At 28.2% G+C, this 17,749-nt stretch overlaps 2 protein-coding genes across 3 annotated transcripts; one reads left to right on the top strand and one right to left on the bottom strand.

The window, feature by feature from the left end:
- The first annotated feature begins 5,465 nt into the window (after window positions 1-5,465).
- LOC124926936 (protein BREVIS RADIX-like) lies at window positions 5,466-8,892 on the top strand. 2 transcript variants are annotated; one of them, XM_047467270.1, is made up of 6 exons: window positions 5,466-5,580; window positions 6,167-6,319; window positions 7,131-7,492; window positions 7,629-7,758; window positions 7,953-8,242; window positions 8,460-8,892. In XM_047467270.1, the coding sequence occupies exons 2-6, from the start codon at window positions 6,230-6,232 to the stop codon at window positions 8,536-8,538; spliced, it is 951 nt and encodes a 316-aa protein (XP_047323226.1). In that variant the 5' UTR covers window positions 5,466-5,580; window positions 6,167-6,229; the 3' UTR covers window positions 8,539-8,892. The 2 variants fall into 2 exon arrangements, with proteins under 2 accessions (XP_047323226.1, XP_047323227.1); XM_047467271.1 differs by lacking the exon at window positions 5,466-5,580 and adding an exon at window positions 5,936-6,076.
- A 644-nt stretch (window positions 8,893-9,536) lies between these two features.
- LOC124926018 (cytochrome P450 711A1) lies at window positions 9,537-12,402 on the bottom strand. The gene is made up of 5 exons (XM_047466173.1): window positions 12,097-12,402; window positions 11,165-11,317; window positions 10,299-11,064; window positions 10,106-10,201; window positions 9,537-9,987 (listed from the first exon to the last, which is right to left on the bottom strand). Exons 1-5 carry the CDS (start codon window positions 12,330-12,332, stop codon window positions 9,655-9,657), a joined length of 1,584 nt encoding a protein of 527 aa, XP_047322129.1. The 5' UTR covers window positions 12,333-12,402; the 3' UTR covers window positions 9,537-9,654.
- Between the last annotated feature and the right edge of the window lie 5,347 nt (window positions 12,403-17,749).

Raw genomic sequence — 17,749 nt, 5'->3', positions numbered from 1 at the left:
ATTAATTTATATATTTTTCTAAAACAAAATAAATATATATATATATATTAAAAATAATTAATGTAATTATGAAAAATAAAATTGTAACTATGAAAATTTGACATAAAAATAATATTTTGAAGGTTTAAATTCAAAATAATCTAGGAAGAGATTTAAAATTAAATTAGAATTAATTATTGTAATAATTAATTTTTAATTAGGAAAATTAATAAAAATCTAAAAATAGTTTGAGGTTAAAATATTGTAGTTATTTTACCCAAATTAAACTCAAAAGGGTTGAAATTATTTAGTTATGATTTTAAACATAAATTATGTATAGTTTATGGTTTAAAACAATCAAATAAATATTCTAAAATACACAAAAAATAAAATAATAGACATAATTTTTATTATGTTTCTAAATATATTTTTTATGCAACTTTTGGTGAGGAAAAAACGCAAAAAAAGGATTAAAAATTCGATTTCAAATAACTCATTTATTAAAAATATAAATTGATAATCATGTATAAACAAAATTATGTTTAATTATTGTAGTAGGATTTTGGACCATTGGATCAGCGTTAGATTTTCATCCAATGCCCAAAAAAGGTGCCACACAGCCGGTTGTAACCAAGCAAACGCGCGCCCGGGTCCACAGCAGATCAACTAACGGAATGTCACCCTCGTTAGCCGAAACGCCCAAACGCGGACGAATCTCCAATAGACCTCCGACGACGCGTTGTCTTTTTAAACAAAACGATGTCGTGTAGACACTTCTTCTTCGCTGATGTAGGCGATTGCCGTAAACGCGACCGATGACAGGCGTTTCTTCCAAAAGCTTCATATCATTCATTCAACCATCCTTATCCTTTCGTTTTCTCTCCCATGTGATAGTTTTATTTTCGCCATCATTAGTCCTATACCTAGAATCTCCATCTTAGCCTAAAACTAGGCTTCCGAAGATAAAAAAATAGACTTAGGGATATAACTTCAAATGGAAAAATTGAATTTGAATTCGATCTCTTCAACCCACCTAGTTGGGTATAAATATCTTCTAGGTATCCTCTACCAAAACATCAAACAATTATCACATATTACATACAAAATCATAGAATCAAAGATTCTAGCCAAATTGATTTGTGTGAAAATCATCTCCAGCGATCAAAGCTTTGATCGAGGCTTCTAAAAAGCTTTCAATATATCATTGGAGTGTTCTCCAACTGTTTGTAAGCATCTAGAACCTTTGTAATTCGAATTGTGAATGAAAATTGAATTTTTCCAAGTTTGATCAGTTTGATCTATTCTAGGGTTTAATCATATGATTTCTTTGTTAAGAATCATTCCCTATATGTTATATGAACTTTCTATTGAAATAGTTTTGATCAAATCAACATAAAACAAAAAAAATGAATTGAAAATTTGGATTTTTTGAAATTCATAATTTTGAGCTTTAAGCTTGAATTTTTGATTCATATAGTTGCTAAACATGTTAAAATGATTTCCAAATCATTAAAACAACATCCCAATCATGTTTGCTCAAACTGAAATATAAAAAAAATGGATTTGAATTTCGTTTTCAAAAGTTATTACAGAGCTTGAATGATGTCCTTGTTTTGGTTGTGTTCAGCTATATTCATCATTTTAAAGCTAATGGAATAAGTATCAGACATTGAAATGTTCTAATTCAAAAGATCCCAAATTTTGACCTAAAAACGATTTTGAGAAATTATTTTTTGTAGAGATCGATTGATCGTGATTAAGGTTAGTGATTTTGTTCCCTATAATCATAAGAGTTGATTAAAACTTACAGATCATGATTCCATGATTTGTATCAAAAGTTATAGCACCTGCAATTCTTGACCAATTCAAGAACACTCAGTCCCCCGACGATCGAGTCTTGTAGGACAGGGACCTAGAAACAGGATTGAGAATTCTCGATCCTAACCAAATTCAAGGACTGAGAAAATCGGCCTAGGACTGAGACCAAGGACCGATGTTCTTGAGTTAGGACCGAGCCATAGGACTAGTGTTCTTGAGTAAGGACCTAAGAATCCGATAGAGGTTTTAACCTCGGGCCGAGAGGTCTAACTTGGGACTAAGCCTCCTAGGTCCACGATCGAGAAAACTAGACTTGGGATCGAGCCTCCCAGACCTAGGACCGAGCAACCTAAGTTTAGGATCGAGCCTCTTAAACCCCTCGACTGAGCCCTCCAGTCCCTCGACCGAACAGTCTAAGTTCGGGACCGAGTCTTCTGAACCCTGGACCGAGCCCTTCGGATCCATGAACCCATGCTCCCAAGCTCTAATCCAGACCACCCCAGTCTAGACCGAGCCCGTCCGAGTCTAGATTGGAAAAATTGGATCCAGACCCTAGGACTTTAGTCCTAAGACCTGTTTGGTTCCACTTTTCAATATCCAAAATTAGTTTTACAATTTGGAATCTCAATCTATTTTCAAATAATCCTGAAAAGTCAGAAAATGATATTTAAATATTTTCGGATATTTCCTAAAACAATATTTTGGCTAAGGCCCAATTTGAAATTTATTTTTAAATTCTAACACTTTTTTGATATTTTTCAGGGTTTTTACTCAGTTTTATATCAACGCAATTGCAGGTACGCAATTTAAAAACAGAGTCGCCAAATGATTTTAGAAAAAATTAATAAAGGGTACGTGTATTAAACGTAATTTATACTAGAGTCATTATAAGGGTTCAACTTTTGGTTAGGTACGGGAAATGATTTCACACTATGTCCTCCGCGCCCGTCAAATGACGGTTTTATTTTATTAAAACAAAATATGGCTATGAGATTTATTTATAACATTTATTTTTTTAAATTAGTAGTTCGGGAGTCCTAAAGAAGGATAAATTTAGATTACGTAAATAATTGTACAAAATTATTTAAAAGGGGAATAATCTTTTAAATTAGTTATGTTTGATTAATTTAAATCGGGTTTTAACCTAATTGTTATTTGGTCAATAAATTATTAAAAATTTGAATTATTTTTAATGATTAATTTCAGAAGCTCATAGGTATTCACAAAAAAAATTTAAAATAATATTTTCTTTAAAAAGATGTCAAACTAAATTTAAAACTAATCGAATCTCGAGTCACTCCACAGTCTGTCATGTGGTTGAGACATGTACTAAACTACTGATAGGGAAGAGAACATTATGGGGAGTTACATAAAAAAATTAAATATACATTATTATTTTTAATAATATTTATATATAAAAACTTAATTAAAATAATCTGATCATATAGAAATAATATGACTAACATATTATCTTTAATTCATTTTTAATTTCTTAATTAATATGAAATATTGATTATATATATTATGGTTATTAATATATAGAAGAAAAACATATAGGCCATTTTTTTATTTAATAAATAATTATTTTAATAGATTTTAAATGTTTATTTTATATTACTTAAATATACATTTTTATAATAATATCTATATTTATAAAGGCTAGTTTTATTCAGCATATTTATTAAATATTTAAATACGCTTTTATAATATTCAATTTATTTGAATAACTAACATTATTTTTTTTTTATAATCACTTTAATTTATACTTTTTATTTATTTAAAATTATTTAACTTATTTATTAAATATTAAAATATTTTGATTTTATTTATTTAAAAGTACTCGTTAACTTTATAGGCAATAAAATTTATATCAATTCTTATCATCAAGTTTTATAACATTGATGATAAATTTTATTTCAATTAAATGGCATATTACATAAAAGTAGGCTTGCAATTTTTGACCCAAAGACAAACCACCGAACACAGTGTTTGGGTCATGTAAGGTTTTCTTAAAATGTTTATTTTATATTGTCTAAATATTTACACATAATTTTATAAAGTTATATGTTTTTAGTTAATTATAAAATTAATAGCAATTATTGTTTCAAGTTTTATAATATTGTGATGATAAGTTTTACTTCAATTAAATAGTGTGTTATATAAAAAATAAACTTACAATTTTTGACTAGACAAGAAAACACAATTCAAACCGAGACGAATACAAGTTTGGATAATGTATTAATAAACAGGTTCGAGTCAAAATGAGCTAACCCATTTAACATAGTTAATAAAATGTCAAAATATAATCAACCTAAAATGACCCGAAATATACTCATCAACCCGTTTATAATTGTTTCTTAGTATTTTTTATTCACTCTTTCCTACTCATTTGAAATGGGGAATTTGTGATTCAACTTTATTGTTATTTTTGTGTTGATATCATTTTAATTTGAAATAGATATGCAATATTAATTACAAATAAACATATCCGATTTAGATTAGAGATTTTGACAGAAATTATTTAACATCTCAAATTCAAATTATTATCGTTCAACCTGCAAAACTGTATATAAAACTAATTACCAATATGTGAATTGAATGTAATAATTCAATGCCATGTTCAAATTGAGGTTATTTTTTCTTTATTGTTAGGAGCTATAAAAAAAGTTGGTTTATTAGTAATTATATTTAATGAAAAAATATTTGTTTTAAAAAATAAATAATAATTATTTTAATATTTTGTTAAGAAATTAATTGATTTGATTATGAAAAAGTATATATACAAGAGGATAAAAGATTATTTAAATAAATAACTTTTATATATTTTTAAAAATATTTTATTAAGTATAAATAAACATTATTTCATTATCTTCTTATTAATTAAATTAGTCAATCCATTCAAAAATATATTTGAAAAATAAATAAATTATTTTATTTTATTTTTAATTTTTAATAATAATAATAATAATAATATTAAATTACTTCCTCAAACATATTATTCTAACATTTTTTCTTGTTTGTGTATACCATTTTTAAATAACTTTGTTATTTAAAAAGGAATAATTTGTAATAGAATGTTATTTTTTTAAATGATTTAAAATATATTAATATATAATGATAAAATAAAAATATTTTTGTATTTATTTTTAATAAATTTAATAATATAAACAGAAAAATGATATAAAGTAAATGTTTTATTATTTAAATAATCAAATCAGTCTAAATAATCTTAAAATTATTATTATATTTTAAAATATGATATATTAATGATATTTAATCGTTACAAAGAAACTAATTTCCACGGCTAGACACCATATTTTAGAATTATTTTCAAATAACTACAATAAACCTATTTTAGCTTGTTTGATGTGGCCCATGTATGGTTATTTGAATCTAATTAAAATACCTTCTCATTAACTCATGTATTACTTTAACAATCAATTTATTATTTTGATTAAACATTAAATTTAGTAATATAACTTAAATAATCTATTTTTCCACAATAAACTACTAAATAAAAATCCTTTAAAAAAACAAAACAAAACAAAACCATCCTTAACCCAGGTAATAACCAAGGACAATAGGTCACAATCATCTCTCTCTTTCTTCCTCCATCCTTGTATATATATACACAGGCAAAAGCCTAGAAACCCTGTCTTCTTGTCTCTTTTTTTCCCCATTTCATTCAAAACAACTATAGTGTAGACCCCTCAATATCTCACCGGCCGGAAATTCTTACCCCGCCGGATTTCCACCATTTTCAGGTCAAACAGAGCAAACAAGGTAATGGGTATTCTTCCTTTCTCGATTCAATATGCTTTTTTGAAAACTGTTTTTAGGGTTCTTCCTTTTTCTTTCTAAACAGTATTATAGATAGTGTTCTGTCATGTCAATCTTTTCTTCGAGAGGAATATAATTTGAAACAGAGAGGAGAGAGAGAGAAAGTTTTGTTTTGGAGAGTCACTTTCAAAACATGGACCAGCCATGAAAACACGATTGCTCTTTTTTTCATTGTCTAGTTGTCGATTCAACAACCGCTTTCATCACTCTTTTATCTCCGATCATCCCAATAAAACTGTATTATTATTCTCCGGCGTGTACATTTCTTCTGTTTTCTTTTCTTTTTCTCTCTCTAGATTTCTTCTTGAAGAATGAGGATATATAAATCCGATTTGGACAATACCCATTTTGAAATTCTATGTTTTAATTATTGACGCCATTATTCTCTGATCCCGAGCTTTCTCTCTCTACTGTGTTTTTTTTCCATGTTTTTTGTAAGGTCTGTTTGGTTGTTGGTGGGAGAAATGTTTATGAAATAATTTGTATGGAATTTAAAACATTCTTTTTTTGTTTTTTCTTATTATCGCAGGTAATTACAGCCTCAAAACCTAGAAAGGGTAAAAAAGGAAAATAAAGAATTTGGAGGTCAAAGATGCTGACGTGTATAACTTGCTCAAAGCAGAAGGAGGAGGATGATGGAGCGCCACGCGCCAAGGATTCCGTCAAAAGTCTGACGGCGCAGGTTTCTTATCCTACACTCTCACTTCCTATTCTATGTCCTTTTTTTTAATTATTATAATATTAAAATTTTATAAAAATAAAATAATATATTTTGATATATGAACTTAGATATTACAATGTTCAAAAGAATATGATATTATTGAAGAATTTTTTATAAATAAAAAAAACATTAGCTCTTGTTTGTTTAGGATTATTTAAATAACCCTTATCTTGAGGTTATGAAAGTTGTTATTTAGGCTTCTTATTTATTTAAATGATTGACGATAATTTGATATTGATATATTTTTGGTAAAAAGACTTAAAAGATATTAATATATAATGATAAAATAAAAAATAATTATTTAAAATAAAAATTATTTTAGTATTTTGAATAATATAACAGAATAGAGATATAATATTGTTGAATTATATATTATTTAAATAACTTATAGGTTTTAGTGGATAAACTTAAAGATAATAATATTTAATAAAAAAAATTAAAGATAATAATATTTAATAAAAAGTTATTTTAATATATTTTAATTGATAAAGAGCCAAATAATGTTGGGTTATCCCTTATAAAAAAAGAGGTCCAAACTAGTTCTAAACTTAGGGTTAGTTTGTTTGGGCTTATAAAGGTGAATAAGTAGTGATTGCAAAACAAGCTGCCAAACTAGTTCTAGCAAATATATAAAAAAAATCAAACATATTTCGTTTAGAGACTACACTGAATAATTTTCTTCTTTTTTGGTATAATAGTGTGATTGAATTATATACTATTTCATTTGACAAATAAAGTTCATGATTTAACATAATTCATATATAAATTACAGATAAAAGATATGGCATTGAAGATGTCTGGTTCATATAAACACTCAAAAAAACACTATAATCCCAACATGATGTACAAAAGAGGAGGAAATTATGGATCATATCCAGAATTTGATACCATATCAGAAGATGGTGTTCCTTCTTATGTTCAACCATCTGGAGGTAGTTCAACAACAGCTTGGGATTTCGCAACTCAAGAATATGTCGCGGTTCAATCTAATAAATCCAGGTTCGGTCTAGACTCTGATCTGGATCATGGTCTAGATGAGCCTAAACAATGGATGGCTCAAGTTGAACCCGGTGTTCAAATTACTTTTATGTCACTTCCTACTGGTGGGAATGATCTTAAACGAATTCGTTTCAGGTATGTCTTATGGGTATTTATCATCGACTAAAATACCAGAATACCCTTTATTTCGTTTTTACAATTTAAGTATATATACACCAACATGAACAAGGTTATTTAAGTCTTTTTCATTTGTTTTTTCTCGTGGATTCAGTCGCGAGATATTTGATAAATGGCAAGCTCAAAGGTGGTGGGGTGAGAATTATGACAGAGTAATGGAATTGTACAATGTTCAGAGATTCAACAAGCAGGCTCTTAATACACCTGGTGGATCTGAAGATGAGGTATCTGTCAATAATTCAGTTTAATTTTATTTTGAAAACTAGTTCATTTCAATACAATTATTGTAATTCTGAGTTAAAAATTTGAAACATCAAAGTCAAATGATCAAAACTGTCACAATTGTTCTAAGATCCAAATTTAGATATCCCCTGTTTCTCATTTTTATTGTTATTATTTTTGTTTTTCAAATGAACAGAACAGAGATTCTTCATATTCTGTGAGCAAAAACTATTATAGAACACCAGATCAAGGTGTTAACCACAATTACAACACTGGTTCGAGTGCTTATGGTATTGGTGGCAATAAAATCGAACCATCCTTTGATCCTTCACGAACCACAACTTCATCGAGAGATGAGCCATCTATTTCTGCTAGTAATGCGAGTGAAGTCGATTCTGAGTGGATTCAACAAGATGAGCCAGGAGTTTACATTACCATCAGACAGTTAGTCGATGGCACAAGGGAGTTGCGAAGGGTCAGATTTAGGTAACATTTCTCTCTTCTACCTATAAAACTACCTAATTACCAATGAAATACATATATGAAAATGCCAAAACAGTTTTAGATTACAATGATATTTATTTTTAAATTGCCATTGAAAAACATATTTAACTACTCATGCTGCATCTTGTTTAACCAAAAGACTATTTAGTTGACATTTGTTAAAACTCTTCAAATGATGATTGTTTTGAATTGGGTATAGCCGAGAAAGGTTCGGGGAGATGAATGCAAAGACATGGTGGGAAGAGAATAGAGAAAGAATACAGACGCAGTATCTATAGATTCGTCGGTTTCCTCGAGTTGGTTATCATTTTTAAAGATGATACATTGTCCACAAGAAGATGACTGAGTTTCTTGGCAATGGGTTATTTTTATGTTAACAGCAAAGAGGCACTTTTCTTTGTTTCTTTTGTTTAGTGATGATATATTGAGCCAATTTTGTTAACCAATCTGATTAGATTAGAATTCCTCATCCAAATATTTATTATGGCTCTAGATTATAGACTTGATCTTCTTAATTCAAGTGTCATTTCAGTTTCCATTTCAGATTCAGACTTTGTAATAGACTCAATGTGATCTTGAATTTATATATATCAAGATTTAACTTTCATCACAGAAAAAAGGAACTGTTGATCCATTCTCTTCTTACTGTCATTGACTCATTTAGGCTAGGCAACAGGTACGGGTCGGGTACCTGGTTGCCCCAACCCAATTGGGTAAATTAGGAACCAAAATTTTCTGGTCAAATCAGGTCGGTTCAATCCGGGTTGGGTACCTGATTATTGACCCGGTTACCCGGAATGGATAAATAGGAACCCATTTTTTAAAATTGTTTTTGATTCATACCCTTATTTTTTTTATAAACATTTTTTTTCTTCTACATTCTATGTATTAATCCGGCATAGTATTATGAACCTAATATTTACAAGAAAAGATAAAAAAAAGTTAAACCCATTTGAATTGAATACTTTTTGTTTTTAAATGATTATATTTTATTCTTAAATTTAATTTATGGTAGAATAAATAATTAAATATGTTTTAATTGAGTCAAAATTATGTTAACCGAGTATTAAACACGTTTAATCATGCTATAGTTAAGTTACACAAGTCAAAATTAAGTTAAACAGTAAAAAAAATTAGAAGTGTGAAAAAAATGTTTGTTTAATGGATTAAAAATATATATTTGTACAAAATGGTTGGAGGCGGGTACCGGTCCAACCCCAATCCAAAAAATTTGCCAAAGTGAAAGTACCGATCATACTCGTAATTGATTAAATAGCCATAAGATAGAAAAACATTATTATTATTTATAAACATAATATAAATTCAACCTTTTAACCATCGAAAATAAACTAAGATAGATATAGCCACAACAACAAAACCTGAGTCTTTTATTTTCATTTGGCACGCCTAGTTGCTCTCAACTTGACACCATCCTTAAAGTTAAGGACTATACCAAACTCAATTTTCAAAGGCCTCTCCATATTTGGTGAATGATGAATTGTATATTTTCGATACAAATGGATTACCGACAACTTTACTTCTTGTATCGAGAACTTTTGTCCTATACATGCTCGAGGTCCAATACCAAATGGTAGAAATGCATAAGGATGTCTTTGTTTTGCCTCCTCACAGTTTGGATCAAACCTCTCAGGTTTGAACTTTTCGGGATCTGGGAAATTCTTTGGGTCCTTCGCTAGGACCCCAAGTGCCAGCCAAACCCATGTCCCCTGTTCATGTTTCTCGAGTTAGTTATGAAATGACAAATATACCCACAAACTTAACAATTACTAAGAACTACTCTAACTGGTTGTTTTTGCTTAAACAATTTTCTTTTTCTTAAAGTACCTTGGGGAGAATGTATCCACCAATCTCGACATCTTTAGAAGTTTCTCTAGCAACGAGAGGGGAAACAAAATAGATTCTCATCGCCTCTTTTACTACCTTCAATTGAAATTCACAATATAATCAAACAGAATTCACAGGAAATACTATGACAACAATATCAAGATTATTTGAAAACAATGACTACAAAGTTTACCTGATCAAGATATGGAAACTTGGTTTGAAGATCATCAGCAGTTGGGATCTGATCATGTGGACCAAACCCATCAATTTCTTCAATCAATCTCTTCTCAACTTGAGGATGATCAGAAACAAGATAAAGAATTGATGATAAAGTAAAAGAAGTTGTGGTTGAGCCAGCAAGAAGATGTTCATATGTAACTGCACTAATATAATCTGGACTGAAAATATTCTTTGCAACAGATTCAGACTCTCTTGCTTTCAAAATCAACGATAACAAATCTTTAGAACCATCGCTTTCCTTTTCTTCCATCCTTTTCACAACAATCTCATCGAGAATCCTGCTGAGATTTCTATTAGTTCTGTCAACTTTACAGTCCATTGTAAAAGGAATCCGTTTAAGGATCTGTCGAAAAGGCTCTTGGAGAATTGGAACAAGAAGTCCTAAGATAATCGAAAAGGAACCAGATAAATCCATCTTGAGCGCTGTAGTAGAGAATATATGTTGTTTAATGAAATCCTGAAATTTTTCATTGTTTTCTACTTGGGTTTTTTCTTTCGGGTTTGAAAGTCCAAAGTTGACACCGAATGCAGCTTGTCCAATTATATCTGTCGCCAATTGAAGCGACAAGTTAGAGAAATTGATGTCATCTTCTTCGTGAAAACAGAGATTATCTGATGCTGATTCAATGAAGGATTGCATTGTGGGAATCAAACTGGCTAAGTGAGATGGCTGGTAAACTGAAAGAACTGTGTTTCGCATTGTAGTCCATCTCGAATCCCTGAAATTTATCGTTTGTTTTTTCATTTTTAGTGTGTAATGCTTGAAATCTCTATCTGTTTAGATCAATGTATACAAAAAAATTAATATTAAAATTGTACCTTGTGAAGAATAAACCTTTTTGATGAAGAGGAGAAGCAGCAATAGGAGAAGGGATACTTCTGTTGGGTATATCCTTGAATTTCTTTATACCAACTTCTCTACAAAGCTCTGCATCTGCTATAATTACCAATGGCTGTCTACCCATATGAAACCTGTATTTTTTTTAACAATTGAGGTGTGGTTAACTGAAATTTTGATGTAGAAAATTAATGTGTTAGAGCATAATAACCACCCTTTTAGGTAATGTGCTGAGTTTTTTTATCGGTTTTAATTAAGTTTTCGCATTCATTAACAAAATTGTTATATCGGGTTTTTCTCTCCAAAGAAAATGATACTAAAGATGTCATGGACCAAATTGAAGTTGTTCTATATTGAATGCACTTATGTATTGTCATTTTCAAAACAATTGATAATTTTGATATTTGTCCTTAAACTATAATAAGAGACCAAAGTTCTTAAATTTGATTCACATAAGGTTTTGCTAGCTTCTTAAATTATAAAAAATGAATTTGTTTCAGTACAATTTCTATTTTCAGTTCACTCAAATATAATTTTTTATCACTTCAAATTTAACTAGAAAAATACAAAGCTCCAATTTCTTTTCAACATATAAATTTTAATGTGAAAAAAAGGTACAATAATACAATCAACAAAAATGGAAATGGTCACATGTATCTGAAAGTTTGAATATGAAAAATCTTATCTAAATAATTCATAGTAAAACCGTTTAAGGGTTTGGTCTAAAAAGGAGTATTATCAAGATTATAGTTTTTCTCTTCATCATCATCATCATCTTAATTGATTAATGATCCAAACCCTAAATCAATTTTGAATTAATTATAATAAAGTTAGAGAACCCAAATCATAAACTAAAAAATTTCTTCAGATCAGTTTCAACTATTGATGATCAATTGTAAATAGAGAAAAGAACCTGAAAATAGGGCCATAGCGGTTGGAAAGGACAGAGAAAACATTCGGACCATACTTAGCAAACAGAGGAAGATGACCTAGAAATGGAACCGTTGGAGGGCCAGGTACCTTTCGAACAGACCAATAAGGACCGTAAAAGTAGAACAAAATTCCTGCTAAAAGTCCCAAAAATGTGAAAATTACAGATGCTGTTGTAGGGATCCCAAACAACGGTACTATTTCTTCGACTGTCTCCATTATCACGTCCAAATTGGGCTGAATTAGAAAGGGAAAGAAAGAGAGAGAAACAGACAGAGACAAAGATGGACGATGAAACCATCATTTTATTTTTCTATGGGGAGTGGAATCTGACTATGTTCATGAAAGCATCTTTAAGGAAGGGTGATTCTTGTCTGTATCTAAAAGAGTCAATAATTCATATATATAATAATAATAATAATAAAAATAATAATCTATTTAAATATGTTCGGTCCAAGTTATTTAATTATTGGTAATGATTGGTGATAATTTTGAAGAAATAATGATGTTTTTTTGGTAAAAAGACTTAAAGGTATTGATATATAAATAAAATAAATAATTAAAATTTAAAATAGAAGGTATTTTAATATTTTAATTAATGACTTGATTGATTTGAAGAATGAGAAAGTGAGTGAAGTGACAATTGATTTGGTTGGGTTATTTGAAAAACCCAAATCCGAACAAGGCCTAGGATATAAATATTTATTTATTTATTTAATATGGTAAGTACTAAAAGATTTTTTTATAAAAATTATATGTATATAAAAAATAAAGAAAACAATATATATATATATATATATAAATTTATATTATACAAATATTATATTATACCTGCATTAATATGGTAATAGAAGGAAAGAAATCTAGATAAATTTTAATTTTATATATATATATATATATTATAAATATTATATTGAGAAATAAATGAGGAAAGATACTATTTATTTAAATATATATTTATAATATATAAATATTATATTGAAATAAATTTGTAAGGAAATTATTTTTTATATTTTTATTTATTTAATATGATAATACTAAAAGATTTTTTAATATATAAAAATAAATAAATAAAACAATAAAAATATATATTAAGAAATAAATCAGGTGATTTTTAGATTTTCTCCTATGATAGTTTTCTAAATTGGTATAACCGGTGAGTTTTCTAGAAATTATCTTTCTATAAATACATATAATATATGATAATCTTTATTAATTAAGGATAACCATTAAATTTATTCTATCACATGTATTTAATAACTTAAAAAATATATTACTATTTAATGGTATGACATCTATGAAAATATTATGTAACTCATTTTACTATAAATTTTGTTTTCATTTACATATTAGCTTACTAAGATATTCACCCTGTATCAAATATTTTTAAAAATGAAGAATCATTATGTTTTGCTTATGCATGGACTTATCTTTTTCTCAATTGTTGGTATGTTCATTTTATTGTGTTTTTTCTTTATTTATTTTAATTCAAATTAATTCACATATGTTGAACATTTATATACATATGATTTCTTAAAACATCCTTTAGCTGAAATAAAAATTAATTCACATATGTTGAACATTTATATTCACCCTTGTATTGAAGGAGGAGAAATATCGGTGTTAGCATCTGAGCCTCTCAGGTATGAAATTGATTATACAGACATTCGGTGCACATATGAAATTGTTTATACGGGTAAGAGTGTATGTAATAAAAATCAATGCGTAAAAGACTGTATTAAACTTAAGGGACATCAAGCCAATGGTGACTGTATTACGTATGACGGTTGTTTGTGCAATTTTCCATGTTGAAATTGTAACTATATGTGTTTGATGTTGTGTGTCATTTATGATGCCTTTGTTTCAATTACATATGTGTGCTTCTTTTGCAAAATTGTTCTAAAATTGTTATGGAGAAATGAATAATATAACAGTGCTATTTATTATTTTGTAATGATAACTTATAATTTTCAAATTAGTAGTTTTTTTTTTATTGATTTTAATTTGTGATGTTAGTTAAAAGTGACATGTTTCATTCCTAGAGAACTTGATTTAAATAAACTGTCAACAAAATAAAATAAAAAATTGTATTTAAAAGACAATTTATCACCGTTGGATGAAATTCACATCCAAAAAATATATTCAAAATAAATTTTTACATATACCTCCATCATATTACACATATAAATTTTCAAACAACTACCTCTAATCATATATATTATTATTATTATCATTTAAATATTTATAACCCCTCAAATTCACATTAATTAGTTTAACGTAAAACATTTTATAACCGTCAACCAAATAAAAAAATTTAATATTGACCAAACATGGCCCAGATGCAGATGCCCATCCCAAAATAAGCAAATCAAAGAGGTTTTCCTTTATCTTAATATATTCTTCTATCTCCCCAATACCGCTTAACAAACACACAAAAACTCCCTTTTGAAAAAATCCAGCTTATGAACTCTAAACCAAATAACCCGAGGAAATAAGACATATGACCCCTAGACATGAGGCCCACTAAAAAGTTCTAGATAAAAGAGATTGAAGATTATGACTGGAGAGGGGGCGAGAGAGCACATGAGTAAAAAAACCTGCCAATCTTGGTGTAAGAGACATTTTTTTTGGTCGTTCTAATAGAGATTTCGACTTGGACAACGGACGAACGTAGGGATGGCAACGGATACCCTACCCGACGGGTATCTTTATATCTTCCCCATCCCCGATTCGTCGGGTACCCGATATCCGACGGATACCCCATTACCCGAATAAAGTCTAAATTTATATATTTTACTATACAAAAAAAACATTGATGAATAACTAAAAATAAATAACTTTATAGTAATAATATTGAAATATTAATAAAAGAAATATTATTTACCTATATAAGATGTTATAAATGTCGAAAAACATAACAATTTTGTTGTTACTGTAATTGAAGAAGAAAGATTGAAAAATAAGAGATGAAGATAAAGAAAGATAAGAGTGAAATAGTTTTTGATAGTTGAAGATGAAGATAGAAGATAAAAGAGTGATTAAGGAAAAAAGAAGTGTGAATAAGATCAAATTAAATGATGTAATTATTATAAAGATAATAATGGGATTAAAATGTCATATTAATATTTATCAATAAATATATATATATATATATATATATATTAATATTAATATAGTCGGGTATCGGGTTTGGGCTTCGCACACTCCCCATCCCCGACCCCGTACCCGATCGGGTACCTTCTCTCCTCCCCATACTCAACCCCGAACCCGATTTAAAATACCTGCACCCGACCATTGGGTACCCACGAGTATCGGACATACAAATACCCATTGCCATCCCTAGACGAACATATTGGATGCTTAGAAAAAAACAAATTGTAAGTCCTTAAAACGATTCTTCAGTTTTGAGATAAATGTAAATTTGGTTGGAATCCAATAGTGAATGAAAGGGCGTTCTATTAGCCCTATCTTTTTTAGTTTATTTATGTATCAAGATTTAACTTTGTGTATGATGATTTGAACGTTTGAAATAAATTGTAAAACTTGGCTGTGGAGGTTCTTTGTCTAATCTTGTTTTACTTCTGGTTGTCCTGGTTTGATTATATATTTCGTTTTGGTTCTATATTTGATGTATGAATGAATTGTTAGAATTTAAAGAGACATTTATATATTTAAATGGATATATATGGTCATTGATTATAATAAGTCAATATTATATGATCTAAGAATGTTTGAGATTTGACTTAAAGACGTTATTGTGTATACCTTGCGGTATTTCTAATTTGATGAGGGGCCTTTAGTCACTCTCTCTCTCTCTGAATCCCCAAACATCGGAGAAATAAAGCTAAAATTTCCTGCTCTTTTGAAAGACCATCTCATCTAATCATGTCTAAGGATCTAGATATATATATTCCGTTTTTGTCTTTCATATCTCAGGAACAAGAATGGAGATCTAAGGTATTAAAGTTTATGATTAAAAAAAAAAATACTAATTTGAAAGACTCGTTGAAAGTTGAAATTGATACGCCAAGGGTTTATATTATACGCAAGAGAAGCACTTGAAGTACTAGATAGAATAGGTATTAGTTTGGTAATGGTTAGAGCATCAAACTCGGATTTGACAAGAATCTCATTTTTTGGTAGTACTAAGGGGGAATTGGCCCAAAAATTGGATAGAATCAAGACGGGCGCCAGCGGCTGACTAAAGTGCACCCGAACCGCGCAAAAGAACTTAGAAAGCAAGAATCGATGTCAAAGAATTTTGTTTAGAACTTGGCTTTGCAAGTTTTGTTCTTTGATAAAAAAAACATTTATGATTGTGTTAAATAGGTAATGTATGCTTTAGATGATACTTAGGTGAGCTTAGGAGATGATTTAAACCCAAACCCTCCTGTCCAAACATTACATTCTCGATGATTTGAACCCCTTCTTCACCTATGCCCAACCCTCAAACCAATTAGACCAACCCTATTTGTATGCAAATCACCAACGTATACGATAATTGTCACTCCATTAGCCACCTAGCTAGCTCAATGACCAATTTGTTTTAATATTTTTGTTTCTTATTTCATTTTTTATTTTTAATTACTTTTATTAATTCTAAAAAATATTAAACGCTTAAAAATATTTTTTTCAACAAAAACATAAAAAATTAATTTTGTTTAGGACCCGTTTAGTTCTTTCTTTTATTTTCTCATATAATTTATTTTCATAATTTGTATTAAGAAAATCTAATTTTTTTTAATAATATATATATATATATATATATATATAAATAATAAATTTAAATAAAGATTTGTTTGGAATTTATTTTATAGTTACATTTTTCAAGTTTTTTACTCGTCTGCGTTACTATAGGACCCAGGACAATGACTTAGACCCATCGTTTTTTATTTATTTACTTTTAAATAAATAAAAGTAAAGTATACTTTTTTAAATGATCAAAAATTTAAATAGAGACACATTTGACCATACACATGAGAAATAACACTATTTTTTTAAGTAAATAGGTATAAAAAAAAACTCATCTAGTGCTAAGAGTCAATGCAACCAAATACATTTGTATAAAGACCCACTGTTCATGAATCTCTAAATTTTCCAAATTTTTAATATATAATATTATTATCTTTATTATTAATTATATATTATAAAATATCTATTTTACCATATAATATCATATTTCTTTATATTTATTTCCTTATAATATACTAATTTTTTCTCTTAATATTATATATAATAATATATATTTTTTTCTCTTTTCATATAATAATATATATTACTTATTTTTCTCTTTATTATATATAATATAATAATATAATAATTTTTTCTCTTTATTATATATAATATAATAATATAATAATTTTTTCTATTTTCATATTATATCTAATATAATAATATATTAATTTTATTAAATTTTATCCTTAATATTAGGCTCATTTTTATATTTATTCTTATTGTTATATTTTATATCACTAACTCTAATTATATTATTTATATTTTAGACTCTTACCATCTTTAATAATTATTTTTTTTATCATAAATCCAACCATAATGGTGAAAATCATCTTTGAAGTTATATTTTAATGGTCTTAAATTAATTTTTTTGTATTTGTTCTTATTCTTACGTTTATCTTCAT

Source organism: Impatiens glandulifera, chromosome 2 (assembly GCF_907164915.1).
Source record: "Impatiens glandulifera chromosome 2, dImpGla2.1, whole genome shotgun sequence".
Lineage (NCBI taxonomy): Eukaryota > Viridiplantae > Streptophyta > Magnoliopsida > Ericales > Balsaminaceae > Impatiens > Impatiens glandulifera.
The sequence above is the reverse complement of the archived record's forward strand: the minus strand, read 5'-3'. Positions and strand labels throughout refer to the sequence as shown.